General features: G+C 39.0%; 2 protein-coding genes across 4 annotated transcripts in view; both read left to right on the plus strand.

The window, feature by feature from the left end:
- Positions 1-209: 209 nt before the first annotated feature.
- LOC124399308 (polymeric immunoglobulin receptor-like) lies at positions 210-3,500 on the plus strand. 2 transcript variants are annotated; one of them, XM_046870169.1, is made up of 8 exons: positions 210-326; positions 427-729; positions 922-1,008; positions 1,086-1,251; positions 1,361-1,450; positions 2,282-2,380; positions 2,694-2,737; positions 3,305-3,500. In XM_046870169.1, exons 3-8 carry the CDS (start codon positions 1,003-1,005, stop codon positions 3,395-3,397), a joined length of 498 nt encoding a protein of 165 aa, XP_046726125.1. In that variant the 5' UTR covers positions 210-326; positions 427-729; positions 922-1,002; the 3' UTR covers positions 3,398-3,500. The 2 variants fall into 2 exon arrangements, with proteins under 2 accessions (XP_046726125.1, XP_046726124.1); XM_046870168.1 differs by having other exon boundaries at positions 922-1,251.
- A 5,735-nt stretch (positions 3,501-9,235) lies between these two features.
- Positions 9,236-14,338, plus strand: part of LOC124399106 (polymeric immunoglobulin receptor-like) — a 6,527-nt gene continuing 1,424 nt past the window's right edge. Inside the window, exons 1-6 of one of the 2 annotated variants that reach the window (XM_046869826.1) lie at positions 9,236-9,344; positions 9,435-9,737; positions 9,962-10,291; positions 10,392-10,487; positions 10,625-10,729; positions 10,963-11,061. In XM_046869826.1, the coding sequence (XP_046725782.1) occupies positions 9,305-9,344; positions 9,435-9,737; positions 9,962-10,291; positions 10,392-10,487; positions 10,625-10,729; positions 10,963-11,061 (973 nt within the window). In that variant the 5' untranslated portion in view covers positions 9,236-9,304. The remainder of the gene's footprint in view (positions 9,345-9,434; positions 9,738-9,961; positions 10,292-10,391; positions 10,488-10,624; positions 10,730-10,962; positions 11,062-14,338) is intronic. The other variant, XM_046869827.1, reaches the window with a different exon arrangement.

The raw sequence follows: 14,338 nt of genomic DNA on the forward strand, positions 1-14,338 counted from the left end.
ATTGTTCTCCTGTTGGTTTCTCAGCTAGATTTATACAATACCATTACATGAATGATTGATAACAAACTTTTAACACAATATTTACAAATATATCAGTGTGAGTTTCATGCAGAGCTGAACCGCTGACTAATGTGTTAAAAGAGGAAATGAAAGAACCAAAAAAGAGTGAGAAAGTAATGCATCAGACCACAAAGCAGAAGCAAAGGTCAGTAGAACTTTCCTCAGTGGGCAATCTTCAACAGAAGTAAAGGAGTAGAGGTGAACTGAAGCTGAATTTTATTCCAGAATGAAGATCCTCCTCATTTTTACCCTCTGCCTGGTCTCAGGTAGGATATTCTCTTTTAGTAACTGCATGTGAAATTATTTATTCTGGAATGTGAGAAACATGAGATACAGTTATGAGTGAGATTTTATTTTGATTGACAGGTCCAGTAACCTGCTCTGATGTGATCGGTTACTCAGGAGGCAGCGTCATTATATTCTCTAATATAAACTGGTACACACATGATAGTAAATATATTTGTAAGGTGAAAGAAAATGACTGCAGTGATATAATACGTGCCGACACCAAACGCAGCAAAGTTCAAGATGGAAGATTCAAGTTGTACTCAAACACAAACGATCTCTTCTTAGTATTGATCAGAAAGCTGAAGCCACAGGATGCAGGAACTTACAGATTTGGATTGGGGAATCAGAACAACTCTACTGTGAACCTAAAAGTGTATAATAGTAAGTAATATTTCTTTTTTATTTTTCCATTACTAGTACAAATTATAAGATGTTATTATTACCTGCAGAAAATTAAAGCATTAATAAATAATTATAGAGCTGTTATGTTTATAAATTGTGTTGTTATTTCACTTTTATTAAAAAAATTTTAATTTATTAAATTTTTTTATTTATTTTTTTTATAATTAACAGGTGCATTTTGTGGGGTGCCAAAAATACTGAATGCTTATCTTGGGCAGAATATAACCATCACCTGTAAATATCCGGGGGAGTATGAAAGTAACAACAAATATATTGACTCAGTGGACGATAACAATTTAATTAAAAACATTCTTAACACTAACACAAATTCTCAGAACGGCAGATTCTCCATTACTGATGACAAAAGTGCTAAAGTTCTCAGCGTGAACATCAGCAATGTGACAGAAACTGATGAAGTATTTTATTTACTTGGCGTGTGGAATGGAGACGGGGCAGTCAGATATTATACCTACTTTGCAGAGATTCAGCTTCACATTAAAGGTGAGAAAAGATCAGAATTAAACATGCCAATAAAAATGTGTGTATCAGTTAAATCTTTGTCTTAATCAATCAAACCTAAAACTTTGGAATTTCTATATTTTAAAAATAGGATCAAGTACAACTATTCAACCAACAACAACAGGGTCCAACATGATGACATCATCATCACAGACAGAAATCCAGTCTACAATGTGTTTCAGTAAGCAGCCACTTGTTCTACATAACTCATTGTAAATCATTCTGTATCCATGTTAAATGTGTTACAGTCAGGGATCAGTGTGTTACAGTCAGGAGATCAGTGTGTTACAGTCATGAGATCAGTGTGTTACAGTCATTAGATCAGTGTGTTACAGTCATTAGATCAGTTGTTACACTCATGAGATCAGTGTGTTACAGTCAGGAGATCAGTGTGTTACAGTCATGAGATCAGTGTGTTACAGTCAGAAGATCAGTGTGTTACAGTCATGAGATCAGTGTGTTACAGTCAGAAGATCAGTGTGTTACAGTCAGGAGATCAGTGTGTTACAGTCAGGGATCAGTGTGTTACAGTCATGAGATCAGTGTGTTACAGTCAAGGATCAGTGTGTTACAGTCATGAGATCAGTGTGTTACAGTCAGGGGATCAGTGTGTTACAGTCATGAGATCAGTGTGTTACAGTCAGAAGATCAGTGTTACAGTCATGAGATCAGTGTGTTACAGTCATGAGGTCAGTGTGTTACAGTCATGAGGTCAGTGTGTTAAAGTCAGGAGATCAGTGTGTTACAGTCAGAAGATCAGTGTGTTACAGTCATGAGGTCAGTGTGTTACAGTCATGAGGTCAGTGTGTTACAGTCAGGGATCAGGAACTGTGAATTCCAAGTTTAATTTTAGGATTACAAGATGTTGCTGGCGTGACAAAAGAGAACTAGAACAAAACAGCAGCTCTATAACAGACATCAACACTACAAAATATATATATATTTTGGCCAGGAATTATGTTTTTTTTTTTGTTCTGTTTTTGTTCTGTTTTGTTTCTGTTTCTCTCTCCAGGTTCCTCTGCCTTCATCAGCGTGTGTGTCTGTATGGCTTTGCTGCTGATTGGAGGATTTGCCCTGATGATCTACAAACTGAGATGCCAGAAAACGCAAGGTTAAACACACACACACACACACACACACACACACACACACACACACACACACACACACACACACACACACACACACACACACACACACACACACACACACACAATCTACCGTACCAGTGTAGATTTATTCATTGCTAGAGACTCAAAGCACTTTTGTATGTTGCTCTGGACACAGGCGTCTGTTAAATCCCGCAGATGTAAATGTAAATGAGAAAACACACACACACACACACACACACACACACACACACACAAACACACTTTAACTGTAATAAACAGTGATTTATGAAACTGTGCTATTTTTCTGAACAGGTTCAAGACCTTCATCCAGGAGACACCCTGAGGCCTTTAACAAAGTGAGTCTCCAGTGTCAGTGTTTTGTAACAATAAGAGGTGAAGCTGTAACCTCAACACACATGAGTTTACACTTTTTTTACTTAACTGACTGAAAACTTAAATAAAATAATGACTGGAATGAATGGAAACTTAACTAAAGTAAATTGGAGCTCAACATGCTAAACTGAAATGATTGGAGTCTAAACTGAACCCATTTACATATTAATAATATGCTTCATTAGCATGTTTTTAATAAGTAAATATTTGGTTTGAAAATGTGATCAAGTAAAAAAAAAAACATTTATTTTTTATAATACCGAAGTATAAATATGCGAATAAAAATATGCACAGCCGCATTTTTAAGCAATACAAAGACAGCGAGACAGAAGCAGAAACAAACAAAGAATAAAATGAAAAATAAAGAGAAAATCCAACAAAGTAACTGCTGAATAATGAAGTGAATACTGCAAATATAAAAAGAATATCGTATTACCTGTGATGATGTCTGAGTGTGTGTAAGAGCAAGAGATGAATCTTCAAAATCACTGCACTAAAAACGTCATTTCGATTCACTTCTCTGATTTTAGGCTCATTCTGATCCTGGGAATAATCAGGCTGATTATGAGTGTCTGGATCCAGAAACACAGCTCACCCCTGTTTATGACACTATTCAGGTTTAAGTGAGTCCTGATGATACAATCCAAATCGAGGCAAGAATTTGTCAGGATTTATTTTCATGCAACAGCACAATATGCCATGTGTTAATCCGTACTCTATTTCGGTCTTCTGAAAATCTTTCTTCATTACGTAACATGTAAATTTGATATGCAAATGACAAGTGAATATGCAAATTAGCTTTAATGACTAGCTTCTTTTTGTGCATGCATTAGCCACTAAAAACAGCTGACTGCAATGTATCTCACTTTAATTAAAGCACAATATGAATTAAAATGTAAATATTGCAACATCATAACGTCCTTAATTGCTTTGAGAGCACACATATTATTCTTTTTGCATTTGTTAATTACATTACAATACAGTTTTCCTGAACCTCTTACAGATAAGTTCTTTGTGCAATAGTTGACATTTCTTTATACACACAACACAGACATTTTGTCTCAAAAATGCATTGCTGTGCAAAAGTTTTAAACACTTGTAAAAAAATGCTGCAAAGTCCGAATGCTTTAAAAAGTTAATGCTTGGTATAATTAGTTAATCACACACCTGACACTGATCCTACAAAAAGTGTAAGAATTAAAAGCTAAAAGGTCACAAAATATTTTTATTTTGTTTGTTTACTTTCTATTTTTTTTACATTATAAAAATAAATGAACAATTATTTTTTAAAGTAATCTCACGTCAGGTCATTTTTTTCACAACTGCCTAAAACCTTTGCACAGAATTGTAAGTCTGCTAATAAACGAATCCAAAAGAAATGTTTTTCTTCTTGTCCATAAAAGTTTCTGAATTTCTGCATTAGTAAGTGTAGTTTCTGTTTCTTACAGGATGCACTGTGTGACTTTCCCACTAGGTGGCAGTAAAGACTTTTAATACACCAAACAGATTTTAATATTTTGATTCTAAGAATAAAACAAAAGTTCAATCCAAACTATTATACATAAAAATAATAAATAACATGATTTAAATGCCATAAATAACATTTACAATTTAAAATTTACAGGCTTTAGTTGCACAAAGTAAAATATTTTTCACAATGGCTGACCGAGGAGAATATACTGATACTGTTGCAGATACACTTACAAAGATGTTTACAAGACGGATGTTGTCATGTCAAGCTGGACACCATAAGGAAAAGTCCGTCAAAACAGTTCAAAAGAGTTGATAAAAATAACCATTTATAATTTAGCATTTTCTATCCTGTAGGATTTGCACAAAAATACACAATCATTTCAGATCCTAAAACCGTAATGCACAAACAATGTTCAACGGCATCGTAAGGATGGTGTTAAAAGATGGATTGATTCAGGTTGGACACTGCTGAACGCCAAGCCACTGCAATTATATCAGTCCTCTACTGACGATTTTTTTTAGCTGTCGCAGTTTCCATAGTAATTCAACAGCTGGAATCCAGGAAAGTACTGGTCTAAACAAACTGAGAACTAGAGATGTTTACTATATACTGTATAAGCATCAGAAAGAACATCTTTTTTCTTTCTTTCTTTCTTCTTCTTTCGGCTGCTCCCATTAGGGGTCGCCACAGCGGATCATCCGTCTCCATACCACCCTGTCCTCTACATCTGCCTCTTTTACACCAACTACCTGCATGTCTTCCCTCACCACATCCATGAACCTCCTCCTTGGCCTTCCTCTTTTCCTCCTACCTGGTGGCTCCATCTTCAGCATTCTTCTACCAATATAATTCATGTCCCTTCTCTGCACATGTCCAAACCATCTCAATCTCGCCTCCCTCACCTTGTCACCAAAACATCCTACATGCGCTGTCCCTCTAATAAACTCATTTCTAATCTTGTCCATCCTCGTTACTCCCAACGAAAACCTTAACATCTTCAGCTCTGCTACCTCCAGCTCTGCCTCCTGCCTTTTACTCAATGCCACTGTCTCTAATCCATACAACATCGCAGGTCTCACCACAGTCCTATAAACTTTCCCTTTCATTCTTGCAGATACCCTATTATCACAAATCACTCCTGTCACTCTTCTCCACCCACTCCACCCTGCCTGCACTCTTTTCTTTACTTCTAACACACTCTCCATTACTTTGCACTGTTGACCCCAGGTACCTGAACTCCTCCACCTTCTCCACCTCTTCTCCCTGCAACCGCATCACCCACTGCCCTCCCTCTCATTCACACACATGTACTCTGTCTTACTCCTACTGACTTTCATTCCCCTTCTCTCCAGCGCATATCTCCACCTCTCCAGGCTCTTCTCAACCTGCTCTCTACTCACCACAAATCACAATATCATCTGCAAACATCATAGTCCAGGGAGACTCCTGTCTGACCTCGTCTGTCAACCTGTCCATCACCACTGCAAACAGGAAAGGGCTCAGGGCCGATCCTTGATGCAGTCCAACCTTCACTCTGAACCAGTCTGTCGTACCTACTGCACACTTCACTGCCGTCACACTGTCCTCATACATGTCCTGCACCACCCTCACATACTTCTCTGACACACCTGAATTCCTCATACAATACCACAACTCCTCTCTTGGCACTCTGTCGTACGCTTTCTCTAAATCCACAAATACACAATGCAATTCCTTCTGTCCTTCTCTATACTTCTCCATCAACATCCTCAAAGCAAATAAGGCATCTGTGGTGCTCTTCCTCGGCATGAAACCATACTGTTGCTCACAGACGGTCACCTCTTCTCTCAGCCTGGCTTCCACTACTCTTTCCCATAACTTCATGGTGTGACTGATCAACTTAATTCCCCTGTAGTTACTGCAGGTCTGCACATCTCCCTTATGCTTAAAGATCGGTACCAGCACACTCCTTCTCCATTCCTCAGGCATCCTCTCCCCTTCCAGAATCCTGTTAAACAATCTGGTTAAAAACTCCACTGCCATCTCTCCTAAACACTTCCTCATTCCACCTGCACTTCCTCATTCCACCACCACGTCTCCTTGTCTTGCTTTCTATTTCCAGATGTCACACCAAGTACTTTTCTAGCTGCCTCCCTCATCACTCCTGCAGTAGTTCCCCAATCATCCGGCACCTCTTCACCACCACCGAGCCCCTGTCTGACCTCTTCCCTGAACCTCACACTACACTCTTCCTCCTTCAGTTTCCACCATCTTATTCTTCTTTCAATCCTTACATTTCTCCTCTTTTTTTTTCGCCTCCAAAACCATCCTACAGACCACCATCCGATGCTGTCTAGCTACACTGTCCCCCGCCAACACCTTACAGTCTCCAATCTCCTTCAGGTTGCTTCTCCTGCATAGCACATAGTCCACCTGTGTGCACCTTCCTCCACTCCTATCGTCACCCTATGATCCTCCTTCTTCTTAAAATACGTGTTCACCACTGCCATTTCCATCCTTTTAGCAAAATCTACCACCATCTGCCCTTCCACATTCCTCTCCTTAAAACCATACCTACCCATCACCTCCTCATCACCTCTGTTCCCTTCACCTACATGCCCATTAAAGTCTGCCCCAATCACCATTCGTTCTTTCCTAGGTACACCATCTACCACGTCATCTAATTCACTTCAGAATCTTTCCTTTTCCTCCATCTCACAGCCAACTTGTGGAGCATAGGCACTGATGACATTTATCATCATCCCTTCAACTTCCACCTTCACGATCATCACCCTATCAGAAACTCTCTTCACCTCCACTACACTCTTACTGTACTCTTCCTTCAGAATCACCCCTACACCATTTCTCTTCCCATCCACACCATGATAGAACAGTTTAAATCCACCTCCAATGTTCCTGGTCTTACTCCCTTTCCACTTGGTCTCCTAAACACACAGCATATCTACCTTTCTCCTCTCCATCATATCAGCTACTTCTCTCCCTTTACCCGTCATAGTACCAACATTTAAAGTACCAACCCGAACCTCTACTCTCCTACACTGCTTCTTTTCCTGCCGTCTCTGTAGACGTCTTCCTCCTCTCCTTCTCCTCCTTCGGCCAACAGTAGCCCAATTTCCACCGGTACCCTGTCGGCTAACGATACCTGTGGCGGTCGTTGTTAACCCGGGCCTCGACCGATCCGGTATGAAATTCTCCTTTGTGATCCGCATATTTGATTTGGCACATGTTTTACGCTGGATGCCCTTCCTAACGCAACCCTCCCCATTTACCCGGGCTTGGGACCGGCACTAAGAGTGCACTGGCTTGTGCCTCCCTAATGGCTGGGTTATCAGCAAGAACATCTTCAATCACATTTAATGATCACTTCCAAATAATGACGTCAATTAAATTCACAGCCACAAGAGGGAGACAAATATACCAAACATTATACTTTTCCAAGTGACTTAATATACACCAGGGGTGTCAAACTCAAATTCACAGTGGGCCAAAATTAAAAACTGGGACGAAGTCGCGGGCCAAACTCAACATTTATTGAAAAATTTACTGCAATTGTGCATGTTTTCCGTCTCTCCAGATCTCTAATGTTTAACCTTTTCATATGGAAACAAACTTTAGTTTTGCATAAACATTGAATTTGTAACAACCAAAGTTTAATATTATAAACACATGAGAAATTTAATTTGAAATAAAACACACATCAGTGGTATTCTTTCTCTGGGTTTAGGCTCTGAGCTGGGGAAATCCTCAGGATTGAGTGAAGGTGTTCATCAGTGAGACTCCTGAGTGGTGTTTTGTTCATCTTCATTAAAGAGAACAGTTACACATGTGCTGGTGAACATAGAGAGGATTTGAGCAGCTTGGACACGGAGTTGGAGCAGTGTGTTGGGGAGGAAACATGGAAACTGTGCAGCACACACAGAGTCGTACTTTGACTTGATCGTGTCTCTACACTGGAGTTCAATCGGCTCCATTTGGAGGTTGGTTGGTGCGCTTTCCACGTCAAACACAAATGGATTACTGAGCAGATCAAATCCGGGTAAATTCAGCGCTGAGTACGTGGAGTTTTTCAGCGGTCTCGACTGACGCGCCCGCGCACTAACAAAGCATTCTGGGATTTGTAGTATTAGCGGTGTATGTGCTATACACTGGCGGGCAGCTCTAATACACATTTGATATGATCTCGCGGGCCAAAAATAATTACTGAGTCCTGAGTTTGACACCCCTGATTTACACCGACCAGACATAACATTATGACCTCTTCTTCTTCTTCTGCTTCTTCTTTCTTTTTTGGCTGCTCCTATGAGGGGTCGCCACAGCGAATCATTCATCTCCATACCCCCACTGTCCTCTACATCTGTCTCTTTCACACCAACTACCTGCATGTCTTCCTTCACCACATTCATAAACCTCCTCCTTGGCTTTCCTCTTTTCCTCCTTCCTGGTGGCTCCATCCTCAGCATTCTCCTACCGATTACATTAACATTGAGGACAAAATGTTCTCTTGCTGACTAATGTATCCCACCCACGAACAGGTGCCATGATGAAGAGTTCATCAGTGTTATTTACATCAGGCCTGATTGGTGTGAAGCATGTATTCCTACCTTACAACCAGGGAACACAGAAGCCACACACCCAGGAAAGCTTCAGACCCACAACAATCCTGCCCAGTATAAAACATTTGTATAGTTCATTTTAATGCAAAAAATTTCACTGACTCGTTTATATTAATGCAATACGTAATCAGATTATTTAACATTATATGTATCTTTTAACACCATCATCAAAAAACTGTTTCAAACCAACTGTTTTGTAAATATCAGAGAGATAAATAAGTTTTAAGTCAAAATAAAAGGATTTAATAATACATGATTTGATGAAGAGAACAGTATTTGATCTGCTGATCTGATTTGCTGATGAATCCCGCATCATAACAAAAAAGGAAATGACTAAAAGAGCGCATTATAAAAGGAGGAAGACCTCAGATTACAGAGAGACAGAGGAAACTCCAACAGAAGTAACAGAGAAGAAGTGAAGTGAAGCTGAATTTCATTCCAGGATGAGGATTCTTCTAATCTTCACTATCTACTCGATGTCAGGTCAGATATTCTCTGAAATGATTTATTCTGCATTGTGAGAATATCGAAAACATGATTCAGTCTTGAATGAGATTTTATTTTGATTGACAGGTCCAGTAACCTGCTCTGATGTGATCAGTTACTCAGGAGGCAGCGTCATTATATTCTCTAATATAAAGTGGTACACACATGATAGTAAATTTATTTGTAAGGTGAAAGAAAATGACTGCAGTGATATAATACGTGCCGACACCAAACGCAGCAAAGTTCAAGATGGAAGATTCTTGTTGTACTCAAACTCAAACAAACAATTATTAGTATTGATCAGAAAGCTGAAGCCACAGGATGCTGGAACTTACAGATTTGGATTGGGGAATCAGGACAACTCTACTGTGAACCTAAAAGTGTATAATAGTAAGTAATATTTCTAATCTTTTTTCATTACTAGTACAAACCAATAGGTGTTATTATTACCTACATGAAATTTAAGCATTAATATATAATTATAGAGCATGTATGTTTATAAACTGTGTTGGTTATTACACATCTATTAAAGAACAGTAATTTATTTATTTATTTATTTATTTATTTATTTATTTATTTATTTATTTATTTATCTTTGTTTGTATAATCAACAGGTGCATCTTTTGGGGTGCCAAAAATAATAAACGCTTATCTTGGACAGAATATAACCATCACCTGTAAATATCCAGTGCAGTATGAGAGAAACTACAAATATTTAGACTCAGTGGATTTTGACAGTAAAATTAATGCCATTCTTTATACTGAAACAAAATCTCAGAACGGCAGATTCTCTATTTCTGATAACAAAAGTGCTAAAGTTCTCAGCGTGAACATCAGCAATGTGACAGAAACTGATGAAGTATTTTATTTGCCTGGCGTGTGGTTTGGAGAGGGGGCAATCAGATATTATTCCTACTTTGCAGAGATTCAGCTGAACATTAAAGGTGAAACTTATTTTTGTAATAACTTTAAACACAACCTAAACCCTCGTCTTATTTATGATCTTTTAACAAGTATTCATTTGCCATGTATTAAAAACAACAGAACGAATGAGCACAACTCCTCAACCCACAACGCAGGTGACCACCACGATGACATCAGCAGCATTGACAGAAACTCCGACTGGTGCAGTGTATTTCAGTAGGCATTCAATTTGATACAAAACTCGCTTTAAACATGCACAAGCACTAAACATGTGTGTGTAGAATTTTGTTTTAGTCCTGGCCTTGAACAGGTAATGTATCATGAAATATTGGCATATGATTTTTTAAATACAGTGGGATTGAGCACAACCATTCAAACAACAACAACAACAACAACAGGGTCCACCAACATGACAAGATCATCATCACAGAAAGGAATCCCATCTACAGTGTGTTTCAGTAAGAACTCACTCATTGTAAATCATTCATTCTTTTATTCTGTATACATATTAAATGTGTGGTAGTGAAGGAATCATTGCGTTACAGTCAGGAGATTAGAGTTTTATTCCTTCATATCAGGAAGTTTCAGGGCTAAAACAAAACCAAACAGGAGCCCTACTGTATATACATGCATTATAAAATATGTATTTTGGTCTGTTTCTGTTCTGTATTTTCTCTGTTTTTGTCTCCAGGTTCTTTTACCCTCATCATTGTATGTGTCTTTGCGGCTCTGCTGCTGATTGGAGGATTTTCATGCATGATCTACAAACTGAGATGCAAGAGAACACAAGGTTAAATTGCCCCTCTAATACTTTTGTACTTTTACTGAATTGAAAGTTTAAAGCAACAATTTTAGAATTAAAAGTAAAATTAAATTTGTCATGAATACATTTATACAGATTATGACATATTGTGAAATGCCGACTGTCCTACTTGTAAACATGAGAAGAAATACAATATAAAGATAAAAATAAAAATAGTAAAGTAACGAAAAAAGTAAATAAAATAAAGTATTAAATTATATTTAAATATAATCTGGCTATAAATTATTCAAAGGTTAAGAATAATTTATATATATATATATATATATATATATATATATATATATATATATATATATATATATATATATATATATATGTATGTATGTACAGTGCTTTGCAAAAGTATTGACCCCCCCTTGGCGTTTTTCCTATTTTGTTGCCGTACAATTTGGAATTATTATGGATTTTTATTTGGATTTCATGTAATGGACATACACAAAATAGTCCAAATTGGTGAAGTGAAATGAAAAAAATAACTTGTTTCAAAATTTTTTTAAAAATAAATAACGGAAAAGTGGTGCGTGCATATGTATTCACCCCCTTTGCTATTAAGCCTCTAAATAAGATCTGGTGCAACCAATTACCTTCAGAAGTCACAAAATTACTTAAATAAGTCCACCTGTGTGCATTCTAAGTGTCACATGATCTCAGTATATATATATACACCTGTTCTGAAAGGCCCCAGAGTCTGCAACACCACTAAGCAAGGGGCACCACCAAGCAAGCGGCACCATGAAGACCAAGGAGCTCGCCAAACAGGTCAGGGACAAAGTTGTGGAGAAGTACAGATCAGGGTTGGGTTATAAAAAAATATCCAAAACTTTGAACATCCCACGAAGCACCATTAAAGCCATTATCAAAAAATGGAAAGAATATGGCACCACAAAAACCTGGCAAGAGAGGGCCGCCCACCAAAACTCACGGACCAGGCAAGGAGGGCATTAATCAGAGAGGCAACAAAGAGACCAAAGATAACCCTGAAGGAGCTGCAAAGCTCCACAGCGGAGATTGGAGTATCCGTCCACTTTAAGCCGTACACTCCACAGAGCTGGGCTTTATGGAAGAGTGGCCAGAAAAAAGCCATTGCTTAAAGAAAAAAATAAGCAAACACGTTTGGTGTTCGCCAAAAGGCATGTGGGAGACTCCCCAAACATATGAAAGAAGGTACTCTGGTCAGATGAGACTAAAATTGAGCTTTTTGCCCATCAAGGAAAACGCTATGTCTTGTGCAAACCCAACACATCTCATCACCCCGAGAACACCATCCCCACAGTGAAGCATGGTGGTGGCAGCATCATGCTGTGGGGATGTTTTTCATCAGCAGGGACTGGGAAACTGGTCAGAATTGAAGGAATGATGGATAGCGATAAATACAGGGAAATTCTTAAGGGAAACCTGTTTTAGTCTTCCAGAGATTTGAGACTGGGACGGAGGTTCACCTTCCAGCAGGACAATGACCCTAAGCATACTGCTAAAGCAACACTTAAGTGGTTTAAGGAGAAACATTTAAATGTCTTGGAATGGCCTATTCAAAGCCCAGACCTCAATCCAATTGAGAATCTGTGGTATGACTTAAAGATTGCTGTACACCAGCGGAACCCATCCAACTTGAAGGAGCTGGAGCAGTTTTGCCTTGAAGAATGGGCAAAAATCCCAGTGGCTTGATGTGCCAAGCTTATAGATAAATACCCCAAGAGACTTGCAGCTGTAATTGCTGCAAAAGGTGGCTCTACAAAGTATTGACTTTGTGGGGGGGGGTGAATAGTTATGCACGCTCAAGTTTTCTTTTTTTTTTGTCTTATTTCTTGTTTGTTTCACAATAAAAAATATTTTGCATCTTCAAAGTGGTAGGCAAGTTGTGTAAATCAAATGATACAAACCCCCAAAAAATCCATTTCAATTCCAGGTTGTAAGACAACAAAATAGGAAAAACGCTATGGGGGGGCAATACTTTTGCAAGGCACTGTATGTATACTTTTTCTATATATATATATATACAGTGAGGAAAATAAGTATTTGAACACCCTGCTATTGTGCAAGTTTTCCCACTTAGAAATCATGGAGGATTCTGAAATGGTCATCGTAGGTGCATGTCCACTGTGAGACACATTATCTAAAAAAAAATCCAGCAATCACAATATATGATTTTTAAACTATTTATTTGTATGCAAATAAGTATTTGAACACCTGTCTATCAGCTAGAATTCTGACCCTCAAAGACCTGTTAGTCTGCCTTTAAAATGTCCACCTCCACTACATTTATTATCCTAAATTAGATGCACCTGTTTGATGTCGTTAGCTGCATAAAGACACCTGTCCACCCCATACAATCAGTAAGAATCCAACTATTAACATGGCCAAGACCAAAGAGCTGTCCAAAGACACTAGAGACAAAATTGTACACCTCCACAAGGCTGGGAAGGGCTACGGGGAAATTGCCAAGCAGCTTGGTGAAAAAAGGTCCACTGTTGGAGCAATCATTAGAAAATGGAAGAAGCTAAACATGACTGTCAATTGCCTTCGGACTGGGGCTCCATGCAAGATCTCACCTCGTGGGGTCTCAATGATCCTAAGGAAGGTGAGAAATCAGCCCAGAACTACACGGGAGGAGCTGGTCAATGACCTGAAAAGAGCTGGGACCACCGTTTCCAAGGTTACTGTTGGTAATACACTAAGACGTCATGGTTTGAAATCATGCATGGCACGGAAGGTTCCCCTGCTTAAACCAGCACATGTCCAGGCACGTCTTAAGTTTGCCAATGACCATTTGGATGATCCAGAGGAGTCATGGGAGATAGTCATGTGGTCAGATGAGACCAAAATAGAACTTTTGGGTCAGAATTCCACTAAACGTGTTTGGAGGAAGAAGAATGATGAGTACCATCCCAAGAACACCATCCCTACTGTGAAGCATGGGGGTGGTAGCATCATGCTTTGAGGGTGTTTTTCTGCACATGGGACAGGGCGACTGCACTGTATTAAGGATAGGATGATCGGGGCCATGTATTGCGAGATTTTGGGGAACAACCTCCTTCCCTCAGTTAGAGCATTGAAGATGGGTCGAGGCTGGGTCTTCCAACATGACAATGACCCGAAGCACACAGCCAGGATAACCAAGGAGTGGCTCTGTAAGAAGCATATCAAGGTTCTGGCGTGACCTAGCCAGTCTCCAGACCTAAACCCAATAGAGAATCTTTGGAGGGAGCTCAAACTCCGTTTTTCTTAGCGACAGGCCAGAAACCTG

This window comes from Silurus meridionalis, chromosome 16, assembly GCF_014805685.1.
Source record: "Silurus meridionalis isolate SWU-2019-XX chromosome 16, ASM1480568v1, whole genome shotgun sequence".
NCBI lineage: Eukaryota > Metazoa > Chordata > Actinopteri > Siluriformes > Siluridae > Silurus > Silurus meridionalis.